Here is a 16027-nt window from a genome sequence, read left to right on the forward strand (position 1 = left end):
GTGCAACAATGGAGGCTCTAGACCCTTCTAGTGCTGAGATATCGAAACTCAAAATTTCGACCCGAAAAAAAAACGACAGTGTTACCCCTTACGTTTTTTTTTTTTGTGCGAAAAATTAAGTATCCCCAATCTTCTCAAAACTCTGGATTCTGATAGAGGACCATGATACTTAGACCTGAGTGCAACAATGGAGGCTCTAGACCCTTCCAGAGCTGAGATATCGAAATTCAAAATTTCGACCAGAAAAAAAAACGACAGTGTTACCCCTTACGTTTTTTTGGGGGGCGAAAAATTAAGTATCCCCAATCTTCTCGAAACTCTGGATTCTGATAGAGGGCCATGAGACATAGACCTGAGTGCAACAATGGAGGCTCTAGACCCTTCCAGTGCTGAGATATCGAAACTCAAAATTTCGACCCGAAAAAAAAAACGACAGTGTTACCCCTTACGTTTTTTTTTTTTGGGCGAAAAATTAAGTATCCCCAATCTTCTCAAAACTCTGGATTCTGATAGAGGGCCATGAGACATAGACCTGAGTGCAACAATGGAGGCTCTAGACCCTTCCAGTGCTGAGATAGCAGATATAAAACTCAAAACTTCGACCCGAAAAAAAAAAACGACAGTGTTACCCCTTACGTTTTTTTTGGGCGAAACATTAAGTATCCCCAATCTTCTCAAAACTCTGGATTCTGATAGAGGGCCATGAGACATAGACCTGAGTGCAACAATGGAGGCTCTAGACCCTTCCAGTGCTGAGATATCGAAACTCAAAATTTCGACCCGAAAAAAAATTGACAGTGTTACCCCTTACGTTTTTTTTTTTGGGCGAAAAATTAAGTATCCCCAATCTTCTCAAAACTCTGGATTCTGGTAGTGGGCCATGAGACATAGACCTGAGTGCAACAATGGAGGCTCTAGACCCTTCCAGTGCTGAGATATCGAAACTCAAAATTTCGACCCGAAAAAAAAAAAACGACAGTGTTACCCCTTACGTTATTTTTTTGGGGGCGAAAAATTAAGTATCCCCAATCTTCTCAAAACTCTGGATTCTGATAGAAGACCATGAGACTTAGACCTGAGTGCAACAATGGAGGCTCTAGACCCTTCCAGAGCTGAGATATCGAAATTCGAAATTTCGACCAGAAAAAAAAAACTACAGTATTACCCCTTACGTTTTTTTTTTGGGCGAAAAATTAAGAACTTTTCAGTAAGAACTAAGAAGCATAAAGACATGTTTAATTTTTCTACAATTCTATAGGCAAACACTGTAGCACATGTATGATCTTTACTTACATACATTCACCGGCTAAAAGTAATTGAAAAAATGGCAATTAAAGAAGTTCTGACAGAGCTCTAGCGTCATTTGTTTGCAGATGCCACTAGTTGAATAATTTATCCAGTGACATACATTTTAAGTGTGGGTGAATTGTCCAAACTTTTTGAGGCCACACAGGACAAATCATGAATATATTCCAGAATGTATTTATCCAACAGCTAGGCCTATTAAAAAAATAGGAGATTTGGGATTTTAGTTAAAAAAGGGCAGAAGTTCAGATTTAATTCAGATTTAATGTTTCTAACCTTCATGAGATCATATTTCAGGTTTGAATTTCCCTATTGCTCATTCTACCCTTTTTTTTCACTCATTGAAATGGTCACTGGTCAGTAGATGATTGATTATATCATATAGCCTATCTGAAGTGGCTGGGTCTGGGAACTTGGGAAGTGGGCCTTTGTTGTGTTTCACAAACTCACAAGAGGTTGGCAGACATCGCTTTCATCATGAAAATCAGTGTTTGTCCTAATACCGCCTAAATCAGGCTACTTTACAGAATTGAAGAGGTTTGTGGGCAAAACTGTGGGCAAACGGACAGTTTAAGATATTCTTTTTGCCTTTCTTTGCACTCAACATCTGAAAAGGTCGTAAAATATTTTGTGTTTAAACATATTATTGATTGGCCTATAACGATTTATTATAGGCTATGTAGCCTTTAAATTACTTTTACACAAGCATGTGGCATAATTTGTCCCCAACCAACCAACTATTTTTCCCCTATTATTTTTTTATTTTTTTAATTTTTTTTTAATAGTGCTTGTTTTATAGGAGACGAGACGACAATACAGACTAGATGCTTGAAATGAGACGTGAAGAACCGCTGAATAAGTTTCTCTTTAAAATGAACTGTTCGAAAGAATCGATTCGCGGATGAGGAGGACTTCACAAGAGCACGGGCAGGCCTCGCGCCAAAATTATATCGTCGCAATAAACAAATATTTGTACAATGCCAAAGCGTTAATCCGGGTTAAAACCACAGATACATCTTAAACTACCGAATGAGCGCTTCTAATAAACATATTTTCTCTTCATTGACGCAATTTTGTTCTGGTAAGCACAATTTGATACGTAAATGAATGACCTTGTAAAATTAGCAAAGTTAATTTAGCCGGCAAATCTTTAAAAACAGCTTGACTATTACATATAAAATCATTATAGAAACATTTTAGTTCATATTTCTACCACACTTATCTTTTTGAGCGGAGTTGAATGAGCGAGGACAAACAAATTATCATTGAGTCGACACAATAAACACTGAATACTAACGTACAGTCTTTATGAGAAACCAGACCTGCCAATACATCTGATATACATATAAAAGATGAATTAGCTAATAGTAATATTTTTCATTTTTACTCAATAATATTGCTACATCTTTCCGACAGTGTGAGGAGTTTTTGTGAAGATGTGGGCGAATCAAAACCAGAAACCAAACGCAGGTAACTTTAAGGTTTGGATTTACTGTCACATTATGAATTCCTATGTTAAGTTACTTGGTTGGAAATACCTAAAAATAAGAGTTGGGTCAGTCTATGTCTTCCATCTACTATCTAGATAATCAAATTACTTGCCATTTATTATTTCCAGAGACCTCCTGGTAAATCTGGCTAAAAAAACCTGCTTATCTGCTAATACAACACTGTGCTGCAGTTAGTGTTATTCAGGTTGCTGGAGCTTGAAATCAAAGCAGACTTTTGTCTCTCTGTGTTTCTGCAGGCTGTCTCTCCGTGCCTCTGTTTAATCAAAGGAAGAGGACCAGGCTGCCTTTGACATCTAATCCCTCTGACAGTGAGCTCTTCACTGCCAACCACTACAATGAGAGACAATCCTCCTCCTCCTCCTCCTCTGCTCTTCCCAGTATGTGTTTCCACTGCGTCAGTCTTGTATCTAATGCTGAATAAACATGTACAAGTTCTGATGCAGCACACTATGCATCAGATGTTCTGTCTATTCATTTTCCAACTCAATATTCTGTCATTATGTTACACTATAATACACTGAATAATCGTTGTCATATAACTTTAATTTGTGCAGCATTACTGGTTTCAAGTTAAATAAGTTATACAGTGTACAGAAAACAATCAATAGACAGATCATAGATTATATTAATTTTGCACATTTAAATTAGCTCATGTTGCAGTTAAGAGCTGGGCGATAGGAAAGTGTTTCATACGGCAACAATATAAACAATCAAGCATTGATATTTTCTATATAATATATATTGCTTTTTGTGAGTGTACTGTATGAATGCGGATAAAGACAGATATATTTATTAGGTTTTCTTTGGGTATTAACAAGTCTTAATTTGCTCTTGCACAAATTAAGCCTTTAAAAAGATCTTAAATCAGAGCTGAAAGTCTTAAATTCATAAAGTCGTGGCATTAAATGTTGCTTGCATTGCAAAAATTGTGTTTCCTCAGTATTTTTGTCCTGTTTTCTAATACAAATATGTAAATATTTTTAAATGAAGATGCATTTACTTAAGATGCAAATGTAAAATAAAGTATTGAAAAACTGAACAAAATGAAGCGAGTTCATGCTTAAAACATAAACAAATATCTGTCAATGACTTGTGAAAACTCACCTTTGAATTACAGTAAGTTTTTCTGAGCCCACAGGCAAATTTGTGTTCTTGTTTTAATCATAAACTCACTTCAATTTGATAAATTTCACAGAGAACAAAACTTGCATGTTTTATGCAATTTTGTATCTCCAGTAAATGCATTTTGATATAAGAATCTTCAGACATTTGCTCTGGAAAACAAGACAAAGCTTATGATGTCATGTCTTTCATGATCATGTCTTATAAAATATAACCCTAGAGTTTTTTGTTGTTGTTTTTTACCTTTAGGTCAGAGTGGTCAATGGAACCAGCCAGCCTATCTTTCACCTCAGCAAGCGAGCATGAGATCAGCTGCTTCACCTGGTGTGGCAGGACGAGGATATTCACCTTTACCTCACCCAAAAAAACCTGTCTATGCCCGGTACTCAACTGATACTCATTTATGAAATAATGACTACACACCCAGAAGCTGCTGGGTCAGAATATGTGCATTATTTATTCAGAAACGCAAGATTGCTAGATCAGTTGCCTTCCATTATTTGAAACAGTAAAACCAACATGAATGAAATATACCAAAAAAGATTGGCATTTTGTACAAAATAAATAAAAAACTGTAAAGGACCTATTTCTTTCTGACCCAAGCCTTAGGAATTACTTTTATTTTAGTAACCTTAGCAAACACTTAAACTACATTAGTAAGCATAACATTATTTATTAATCCTAGTTTTTGTTAATTTCAACATTTATTTAGACATTAAAGGGTTAGTTCACCCAAAAATGAAAATTCTGTCAGTATTTACTCACCCTCATGTTCCAAACCTCTACAGTATGTGTTTATTCTCATTCCCCATTGACAACCATAGTAGGAAAAAATACTTACTATGGTAGTCAATGGGGAATGAGATCTGTTTGATTAAAACATTCTTCCAAATATCTTCCTTTGTGTTCAGCAGAACAAATAAACACATAGAGTTTTGGAACAACATGAGGGTGAGTAAATACTGACAGAATTTTCATTTTTGGGTGAACTAACCCTTTAAAATCAAAAGTTGTATCTATTAATATTATTTAATAGACCTGAGCTAACATGAACTAACAATGAACGGTTGTATTTTTATTTAACTAACTTTAACTAAATTATTTAGTACTGTACAGTAACAAATTTATTGCTCATATTAGCAATGCATTAACTGATGTTAACTAATAGGTCCTGATTGTAAAGTGTCACCTAACCGTATAGTTTGTAGTCAAGTAGATTCACTTGCATTCAATAATATTTTTAAGGTGAATAAAACCATTTCGTTCTTATTTTACCGCATTAAGCACATTTTATTTGTTATCCTGCAAAATATATTTGACAGTATATTTTGTATTTGTCACCGTTTTATAAAGGCCTCCAGTGAGACAGGATTCATTGCCAGCATTTGGATCCCAGCTTCATGGTGGCTTTCCCAGCAGCAGCTCAGCGTCGTTGGGCCAGCCCACATGGTCCAGCGGCGTTCAGAATCAACAGTCGTTTAATAGACTAGCAAATTCTCCCAGAATGCCTTACCGTCCCCAACAGTGTACACCCACAGGAGGAAGCACTCAGAGCCCTGGAGCTCAGAGTCAGAGCGGAAAGTGGAAGTTCAGACCTGTTGGACAGTCAACCAGTGAAATGTGGGCAAAAGAAAAGATGGACAGCTCAAGTGTCCAAACCACCCCTCAGAAGCAGGTGTGTGTTACTGTAATAGAGGCGGTCATTTTAGACTTTAAGAATGCAAAATGTCTTTGGACTCTAAGAATAAATTAAACGGATAACTAAAAGTAAAAATACACAGTCAACTTCACTATCATGCAATGCTGCAAACCTGCAGCTTCAAAGTTTTTGTTTCTGCAGCTTTTAATTCAGCTTAGAGATCACACTGTGACATATCAATCTTCTGTCTTCTTTGCTTATTATCAAAAGTAAAAAAAAGTCTTACGGGTTTGGAATGACATAGAGTTAATGAGTAGTTAATGACAGAATTGTCATCTACTTTTGTAATCCAGTTTTATTCACTTTTGATAATAGCCAAAGTTAAAGGCATAGTTCACAAAAAATCTAAATCTAGGGTTCCTCAAACTCGGTCCTGGAGGGCCACTGTCCTGCAGATTTTAGCTCCAACCCTGATTAAGCAATCTATGTTTGATCCTCCAGGACCGAGTTTGAGGAAGCCTGTGCAATTGAGTGCAATCGAGTCTCCCATATTTTGATCTTTATGTGTTTTTTGGAACTTTACAACCCTTGTCACAATCTACTTACACTCAATTGAATTATATTCTTTTTGTGTGTGGAAAAAAGTGTGTGTATAGCTTTTTTGGCTCAAAGACTTTCTGCTTCTCAGTATAAAATGTTGTTTTGATTGTTCAGCTAACTTTTGTTTTCCCTCTTGCTGGATAGAAGCCCCCTCGTGAGGTATCGCTGCGTCTTATTTCTTCTGTTATTGAAGGAATGAAGCACTGGAGCCAGTATAAGGACAGAGTACCAATGCTGTTTGAGATCTTTGGTGAGGAGACTATCATACACATGTGATCCCCTCGATTTGAATCGTTGTCTAACAGTCCTGTCTCTCTTTACAGCCACACTGGACTCTGCAGTTACAGTTGGAGAACATGGAACCAAGAAATTCCTCATGAGGGATGGGAAAGAGGTCGTCCAGTGCTTTTACTATGAAGTTGTGAGTCTAGAAACATTAGTCCTCTTCCTGAGCTACATCCATCCACACAGAACACATTTTTTTCCATTCCACTGCACTACTTTTCTTTAATGTTTTTCAGTGTAAGCACATGCTAGACTGACGTGTTTGACCTTTGCTTTCGCGTCTTGTGCAGTTCTGAAAACATGGTTTTAAAGGACCAGTTCGGTATTTTACAATTAAAGCCCTGTTTTAAGATCGTCCCTGATGAAATAGAATGGTTAAGATTGTTTTTTAGACAGATGCACCTGTCACGATAATTTTTGGATTCTGTGTTAGCACCCCCCCACCTTTATAATGAAAGCATAGGTGCACTCGAACAATCATTCATTAAAACGCATAAAACTTTAGTTTACAAAGACGTGAGACTCACCGAGTGGTCTGGGGTGTTCACTGATATACTCGCACAAAAATCGCTGCAAAATATGCTTTCCAACAGGTTTTATCGTAGTTTTTCGTAGAAAGTCCATTTTCTACGAAAGTTAGTCGTAGAAAGTCCATTTTCTTCCTGTTTTTGGTCGAAGTCCATTCTTGTGACAGCAGTATCTGTCTAAAAAACAATCTTAACTATTCTATTTCATCAGGGACGATCTTAAAACAGGGCTTTAATTGTAAAATACCGAACTTGTCCTTTAACTAATTTTCAAAACACATCTGATCTCTAGACCTTGCAGGGTTTTTTTTATTAGCTATAAACAAGTGCAGTAATGTTTCATAATATAATATTAGTTGTTTTACTGTATTTTTGATTAAATAAATCCTGCATTGGTGAGCTAAAGAGACTTGTTTCAAAAACATAAAACAAATCTTACAGACCCCAAACTTTTGAAATAATTGGAGTGTATATTTTTCCAAATATTTTATAATTATTGTATTAATTTCTAATTAGTATTAAAGGATTAGTTCATCTCAAAATGAAAATTTCCGAATAATTTACTCACCCCAGTGTCATCCAAGATATCGATGTCTTTCTTTCCTCAGTGGAAGAGAAAATAAGTTTTTTGAGGAAAACATTTCTGAATTTTTCTTCGAATAATGGACTTCAATTGCAACCAATGTTTTGAAGCCCAAATCAATGCAGTTTCAAAGGTCATTGAAGTGCTTAATCCTGCTGTGTACAATCCCAGCTGAGGAAGAGTGTCTTATCTAGCGAAACTAGGGCTGTGCAAAAATTAATTGCGATTAATCGCATCCAAAATAGAAGTCTGCGTTTACATAATATATTTGTGTGTTAGGGACAGTGACAGTGTTAGGGACACCGTAAACATGTACAGTATGTTCAGAGTTATAAAGTCATTTTATGTCTTTTCTGTAGGATCAGATTCTGCCCAGACTGATCAGAGGTCAGGTGCATCGCTGCGTCGGAAACTACGACAGGAAAAAGGACACAATGACTTGTGTGTCAGTTCGAGCTGCTTCACTGTCAGAGCAAAGGAATGCGCAGGAGGCTGTGAGAGCGTCAGATGCAGCGATGAGGGCTGTGGTGCTGGCTCTCAGTGAAATCTGATGGGGATCGAGTGAGTAACATAAGCACAGACTTTTACTGAAGTTAGGGTTGGTTCTGTTTTGTGAATTAGTTCAATAAGAGATGATCTTCAAATATTGAAGATAAAACAGGATCACAGTAAATCTGTGTTCTGTCTCGGAAGATTTTGATTCTGTATGCGATGAATGAATGTTACTTTGCATTGTTCTGAGAAATAATTTAGATGCATTTATAATATTTGAGTTATTGAGAAAACATTTTGTTCTAATTTTTGCTTATATAATCTCTAATTATTATAATTGAGAAGCATTTAGAATATTTTAGTTCTAATTTATAATATGCATATCTAACCGGAAGGTATTGCAATTTATATGCATATACAGTACTATAGTATTTAAGTCATTTTAATTTATTGTAAGTTGTCATAATATATTTATTTATTTAATTGTAATTTATATGCATAATATTTGAGTTAGAATGTATATGCATTTATATTGTTAATTGGTGCATTAAAAAACAATTTGTATTCAAATCCAAAACTTGGAAAATATATTTTTAAAGATTTATTGCCGTCTTCGCTCAAAAGACTTTGAAGAATTTGCTACGTTTATGAAATGATTTATTACAAAGAAGAAACACATAACAGCAATTCGTTAAGGATTTCAAAGGTTAAACAAACACATTGATGAGGTAACATCTCAAAATATATATTTCAAAAGGGAACCAACCATCAGGATGTCATGTTACAGAATTATTTACAACCAAAACATCACAGCACTAATCTACGAGTTCTAAGAGCTACCAGTGATCAGACTTCACATACATACATGATCATAAACAGAACTCAAGAAAGCAAGTTGTCGACACCAGCAATCAGAGGACGCCAGTGTAGTGTACACCTGCAAAAACGCATTGAAAGGGCCTGCTATGTTTGACATCAGATGCCAGTTTAAAGTTGTGCTCTGTCCTCTGAGCTACAGCTTAAAGGTACACACATATTATGGGGGGTTGTTTTTTTTTTAATATATCAAGTCAGAGTTAAATCTACTAAGAGGGCAGTTGAGTGCCAATGTTATCAGCCAGTCTGAACACACAAATGAATCAACACAACAGCAAAAATGAACCAAGTGCAATATGGAATGATCCTAGTTGAAGCTTTAGCTTCACTGTATTGCTGTGCCAAGAGTAAATGCATTAGCACATTAGATTAATTTGATCGTTGAAATTTCTTAAAGTGATACATGAAGCTGTCATGACAAATCAGGACTGAAATGTTTTTCCTGTCTTGTTTAATGACTTGCTAATTTAGCTTTCATCATTTTGTTCTTTGTTTGAAACCCTTTCAAAACACCATCATCTTGGATAAAGAAGCTTTATCTTTACAGACTTTCGACTAAAACTAATCGTCATTGAAAGATGGAGACATACAGAAATAATCACACAACGTTAATCCAACAAGAAAGCATTTACAAAATGTTTTAGAAGTCGATTACCTGATGAAAGGTACTTAAGTCTTAGCATTAGCAATGGTCAAAAGGCACAAGGTGGTTAGAAGTTGGTGTTTTCCAGAACATAGTGCTTCAGTGTAACTAAGCCCAACTTTAAGTTAAGAACAGCCTTGCTCCTGATTTGTGTAATCCTGAATAATTCAGTACAGCAAAAGGAGGCTTTCGCGTCATTTCCCGTTCACCCAGTTTGGAAAAATGCAAGGTTTTACTTGTGGGATCAGTTAACTTTCACATACAGTTGTTGAGAATAGTCCATGCTTCTGATCCATTGTCCGTACTATATATATACACAGTTACTTGATGGCTCTCACAGGGTTATGAGAAACAAAGTGAAGGAAAAATTCGGTGTGAATTTAAGACTCGCACGGAGAATAAAAAAAGGTTTGAGTTCACTTAAGCCACAGTGTTGGTTCTTGAATAGGTACTATCATGTGTTAGAAACTGTATAATGCAAAACTGTCAGATTGACGGAGTTTGAGTTTGTTTCTCTCAAACTGTTGATCCATTAGCAGAAGCTCTAAATCAGCCCATTTAAAAAGTCATGTTTTCCCCTTTCATTGCATGCTGACAAGTCTCAGTAAAAAGTCATTGGAAAATATTAGTCAATTTTCATTTAATTTGCCATTTTTGGTTTTGATCCTTGCAAACAAAATCTCAAAATTTGCACCATGGTCCATTTTCCGTTATTTTCAGTAGCTAGTCCAAAAACAGATTAGAAAGAAAGACCAAAATCCATGTAATCCTTTTCAAATGAGTTTTTCACTTAGGAGGTTGATTGTGTAGGGTGGAAAGGACCTTATTGAATATGGGAAGACGCCAGCACAATAAAACAAGATGAATTGAGGGGATGAGGGCTCTTGAGTTCTGCTCATCTTGATGGCATCATTATTACCAACCATGGCAAATGATGCAGAGACTCAGCAGTCTGTCCATCCTCAGATTGTTGTTGTAAATTATAGCAATGATGGCTGAGCAGGTTGAATGTTGGTCTTTAAAGCTCTATAACAGGGTGGGCAAGGGGGTGGGTGACAGATGCTCCTTGGGGGCGTACTTGGCGAAAAAGGGCAGGAAGAGTGTGAGCATGACACCTACGATAGCCAGCATGTAGCCCCATCCTATCTGACACTCCCCGGCGTAGTAGATGTCCGAGTCTCCGCAGAAAGACTTGACCAGGCTGGAGTTCAGACCGAAGGGGTAAACCAGTAAACCAGATGCCATAATGACCACTAGAACAGAGACACAGAGAGAAAGCAAATTAATTAGTGGTGGAATGGAAGTTAGATGTAAGTAATACCTCAAGACAATAATACATGGTGTTCAATTTGGATGCAAGCTACATTTTAAAAAACAAAAAAACTATATGAGTTTCAGGACAATATTATAATGAAGAAAAACAAAACAAAACCAGACGAAATCTACTTAACAATACAAACAAATAAAGAATAAGTAAATTAATGTGTGGCTTAACAAAACAATGAAAGTGCACAGTATGCACAAAAAAGAAAATGTAACTGAAAATGAGATTTAGTATAGGTCAGACAATGACATTGCTTAAAAGCATCCTAAGCTTTATTAAACTGGTTAGACGAAACAATAAGTGAAAAAAGTAATATTTTAAACCCCACAGAAAATTATTTAAAAAAAACAAAAGTGGTTGGTAATTGTCTTAGACTTGTTTTATCAAAATTTATTTTTAACAATTAATAAATTAAATAAATAAGAAAATAAAACATTTAACACGAATTCATTAAAATGCCGAAGAAAATAATTAATAATAATAAAAAAACATGAAATAGGCCAACCTTTTATTAAACATGAGATATTGTTTGACATCTACATTTAATGTTTATAAATTCTGTTGGCTATTTCTATTTTCTGTAAACAAAATAGTTCAATCCGACTAAATTTATCATTTTTGCCTTCTTTAAAATACTGAGAAAACTCAAATTTGAAATATTGTAGTATCAACAACAATGCTCAGGGTGGCAGTAGAGCTGTGTCTCAGTCCAATGAACGGAGCATTAATGAAAGAAAAGCCCGCAATACTGTTTGGAATTTTGCCATGGAAATATCAAACATACACAAAACCATCAGCCCATATATGTCTGAAATCAAAATTCATTAGATGATGAGTGACAGTCCATGAGTGCGAGTGGTGTATGGTGACTGAGGAAAGCCAATAGAAGAGTTTTAGGTGAACATATCCAGTGTTAAAATCATTTGCTGTCAAATATCTATTGAACCAGGCGACAGATTTCTATGTTGGCTGAGTACACGCGTCGTTAATTTGATTGAATTAAAGTCACAACAATCATTTTAAAATGTTTAAAGCTGGATGACAATATAAATAAATGTGAATAGTATTTAACACAGTAAATATTACTGATAAATAGTATTTAATCACATTAACATATTGAGAAAATATTTTGGGGTCAGTAAGAATTTAGCATTGATGCATTTATTTGATCAAAAGTGAATCCTGAAAAAAACAATACATTACGGTTTACACAAAAAATATTTACTGTTTTTAACATAGATAATAATGTAAAAAAAAGTTTTCTTGAGTATCAAATCAGCATATTAGAATGATTTCTGAAGGATCATGTGATTGAAGACTGGCGTAATGGTGCTGAAAATTCAAATATATATAAAAAAAGAAAAATTATTTTAAATTGTAAAAATATTTCACAATATTCCTCCTTGACTGTATTTTGATTAAATAAATGCTGCCTTGGTGAGCACAAGATATACATCTTAAAATATATATATATAAAAAAAATCTTACCAAACTTTTGAATGACAGTGCATTTTAAGATATGAAAAACTATTAATACTGTAAAATATTTTCCCTGACATGTAAACAATAACTGAATGTTATTCAATTGTTGCTGCAGTGATGTGATGAACAGGTGTTTCGATATTGAATATATTGACCACTCAGCATCTAAGATCAGTTTAATCATCGCCAATATCACATGAAACCCCGGGTTATCCTCAACATACTGCATAACCGGTAAATGACTTAATGGCTATTTTCGCCCAGGGGTGCAGAACATCTATTATCCTCCACACAAAAACACCCACACTAAGAAAAGTGCTTTCCTACTGTTGAATGGCCTCAGATCCAGCTGTGCTAGTGTTTATCAGCGAGGGCCTGACATCTCGAAGCTGCTCAGCTAATGGCATCATCATGTCTTTCTCTAGCTTTGACTGTATCCACACAAACACGCAGTCAAACACGTCCACTCCGGCAGAGCAAAATCACCTCTATCAGTGGATGTTTACACTCATATGACAGGACATTCAATGAGTCTCAACAAGCTATTCAATAGAATTTCATTTTAAAGGCAATCTTCAATGAAAGACACACATACAGATAGTGCAACTGTATGGAGTTTAATTAAAGCGGGTCAAATCAACAAGAGCTTCACTGCAGAGGCTTGCAGATCTCAGGGCCAATTGCAGTCTGGATCAGATAAAAGCTTGAGCCTGTGTGTGTGTGTGTGTGTGGCCTGGTAAACTCTACATTTTGGGAACAAAATGTCCCCACAAAAATGGCAATATCTGAAATCCTTGTCCTTGTGGGGGCATTTTTTGGTCCCCAAGAGGAGAACAGCTTATAAGTGATGTTTTTTGAAAATGTAAAATGTAGAAAGTTTGGTGGGGAGGGTTAGGGTTAATGTAGGGTTAATATGTCTTGGAAAATCCCCATAACACACAATGTTTGTTGGGGGGGGGGGGGTTCATGATAAAACACACCTTATCAGACACTGAACTGCGGTCTGTCTTTTGCTTTAAAGTCCACATCGTCTTGATTGTCAGATTGCACAGTGATACAAAGTGTACTTGGTGTTTTGGTCATTTTTTTTCACATGTGGCTTTGATTCACAAATGACGTATAAGGTAGCCACTTAATAGTGGCCAAATTTAGATTCAGGGTCAACGAGTACATAAAGCTAAGAGGCAGAGTTTGCTTTAAAAAGAACACACTTCAATACCAAAGACATGCTTTAAAGGAATAACACAGGTTAAATACTAGTTGAGCTCTATTGACAGCATACTGTCGACTGCGATAGGAAATAATTAACTCATACATTAAATAATACAGATACAAAACGATATATTGACAGAAAAGCTCAATATATGTAGTAATTGTTATTACTACAAACTGACTTTGTGGTAATAACAATGAAATAAAAAATATTACATTTAAATAGGTCCAAGCATTCACACTGTATTTTCCAGAGTATAAATTATTATATCATCTGAAACATGCTTCGACTTCTATTCTAGAGCGACTTATAATGCTAATTCTAATTCTATAGTGCTAATAATGTAAAGCCTGCAAAATAGAGTATAAATAAACGCGCACAAATACACGTGAAAAACAAATCAGTCCTTGCACAGGTGCCATTAGTGTTGCAGAAACGACATAGGTTACTTCACATTTAATGAAATAAAGAACATATGGGAAGAAATCCCATATCAACATAATCCCATATCAACCAGTTGGATGGATGTGAAACTGCTCTTTTAATTCTTTCAAATAAATAATATAAAATAGCTCAAACTATTTTCAATTACAGTAATTAATTACTTCAATCAGCCAATTCAGTTGGAATGATTATTTGTTAAGGTTTCTGATGTCATATGTTGAGGAACACAGAAACTTGAACAGCGACAGCCAGTAGCCCCACAGCGCTGCCCTAAACCCTGCCCTTAACTGTAGTGTCAAAGAAGCTCTGGCCGCCCTGTCAAGGACGCTTGTCAAAAGTACGGGGAAGCTTGTTGACGCTTTGAACGCTCTTTGAACGTTGCAAGGAGAATAGAAGTGCCACAACATGAAATGTAACAAACAGAAAAAACAAGCAATACATTGAAGAAACCTTTTATAATGACAGCATTTTTATAACTGTTTGTCACATTTGGTCGGAAAAAAAAAGTTAGCTATTATTATTATCATTGCGGTCAAATCGGTGTCACCGTGAGCAAATTAATTGCATTCCCGCTTTCAAATAAAAGTTGCGCTTATGCGGTTATTAACGTCATGTCATAAATGATACGAAACCAGTAGGAAACACAGCAGCGGCGATGATTAGCTTCTCTTCCATTTTCTCTGAACTAATGTTTTGGTAGGAACGAAAGTGTACATTGAATGTTTCTCCGGAATCAGGCAGCGTGAAGGACGTCTATATTCCGATTGGTTGCTGGCGTTTTGCCGCTGCTTGCCGTTGAACCGCATCACAGCTCATTGCCATAAAGTTGAGCTTCTTTCAACTTTCTGATTGACACTCTAAACGCCCAAACCACGACGCCGACGGATTTGATGCTCCTTGCAGCTGAGAAAAGCCAGCTTTGAAAATGAATGACTTCCGGCCGCTTTGGAAGCTCAGGTCGGCGGTGGTGTGAATGTACAGTAACACGCCTTTCTGGATCAAACGACATACAACCCAACCCATTTCATTGCGGGTATGCAATAGTGTCCCGATTGTCTCGCGAGTCGCCACTAACAGAGGGACGGTGACCCAGCACATCGTCCATCAAGTCGAACCATGGCAAGCTCCTTTTCTGAGCTCCGCATTGTCCATTGTGCGTTTTAATCGCCTTGTACAACACTGCGTCCGCAACTTTTACATTTTTTCCTGAACTTGAAGCGTTGCTCGCTGAATGCTTAGCATAGAAAGTTCAGCATCGATATATTTTATAACGTCCTCGTTTCTTCACACGTCGTCACATTGACGTTGTACGCTTTCTTCTGCCCAAATCCTCTGAAGATCTTTGGTATCTTCGACAGACCAGTACAGGCAATTCTCCATTTCGAGCAGCGATTATTTTGTGCGATATAGACCCCTTTTCAGTTGGTAAACATGGTGACGTTTTTATGTGGGCGGAGCTTAGGTGGAGGCAGAACGATCCCCCTGGCCGCTTCACTAATGCTAGTTAGCAAGTTTTATTAGCTCTTTTTAAACAATGACTGGAGAAAATACGATTTTATCTTAATGTGTAAGGTCATTCACTGTCCAGGACCGCAATTGTTATTTCCAAAAGTTATTTTTAACGGACGGAACCAGATTGGCCGACCCTACACGGTCACTTAATGCATGGACGATCTAACAGGATTAACGTTACGTTACCTCGGTTGGGTCACCTGACTTCTACACCTACCTTATAGAGAAACCGATCGTAAAGAGAAACTGAGGGCATATAAATCTTTAGATGACTATTACTATGTGCTGAATGGACCTGTACAAGACTTGTGTGTACGATCCGCAGTTCTGCCGAGCCAGGGCAGAGAAGACGACAATGTAAAGAGTGTCATGACGGTGCGATTTTAATCATGTGAATATTTTCAAGAAATAAAAAATCCAGATACAGCATATTCATTTTTCGTTGATACTTGCACCAAACAACACAATA

At 36.4% G+C, this 16027-nt stretch overlaps 2 protein-coding genes across 2 annotated transcripts in view; one reads left to right on the forward strand and one right to left on the reverse strand.

The window, feature by feature from the left end:
* The first annotated feature begins 2741 nt into the window (after nt 1-2741).
* On the forward strand, nt 2742-8210 carry spata22 (spermatogenesis associated 22). Its single transcript, XM_089129761.1, has 7 exons — nt 2742-2775; nt 3053-3193; nt 4161-4337; nt 5288-5613; nt 6322-6427; nt 6501-6598; nt 7932-8210. The coding sequence occupies exons 1-7, from the start codon at nt 2742-2744 to the stop codon at nt 8121-8123; spliced, it is 1074 nt and encodes a 357-aa protein (XP_088985887.1). The 3' UTR covers nt 8124-8210.
* A 2251-nt stretch (nt 8211-10461) lies between these two features.
* Nucleotides 10462-16027, reverse strand: part of lhfpl7 (LHFPL tetraspan subfamily member 7) — a 157015-nt gene continuing 151449 nt past the window's right edge. The window contains exon 3 of the mRNA XM_039662441.2: nt 10462-10836. Within this exon, the coding sequence (XP_039518375.2) occupies nt 10610-10836 (227 nt within the window). The 3' untranslated portion in view covers nt 10462-10609. The remainder of the gene's footprint in view (nt 10837-16027) is intronic.

The sequence above is a fragment of the Pimephales promelas genome, chromosome 4 (assembly GCF_988280905.1).
Source record: "Pimephales promelas chromosome 4, fPimPro1.hap1.1, whole genome shotgun sequence".
NCBI classification, from domain to species: domain Eukaryota; kingdom Metazoa; phylum Chordata; class Actinopteri; order Cypriniformes; family Leuciscidae; genus Pimephales; species Pimephales promelas.

What these genes read in the sequence shown, in the direction of transcription:
- spata22 (XM_089129761.1), top strand. Translation starts at nt 2,742, where the DNA reads ATGTGGGCGAATCAAAACCAGAAACCAAACGCAG. An exon ending in AAACCAGAAACCAAACGCAG is followed by an intron (nt 2,776 to 3,052) that starts GTAACTTTAAGG and finishes GTGTTTCTGCAG; the next exon opens with GCTGTCTCTCCGTGCCTCTG. An exon ending in CTCCTCCTCTGCTCTTCCCA is followed by an intron (nt 3,194 to 4,160) that starts GTATGTGTTTCC and finishes ATAACCCTAGAG; the next exon opens with TTTTTTGTTGTTGTTTTTTA.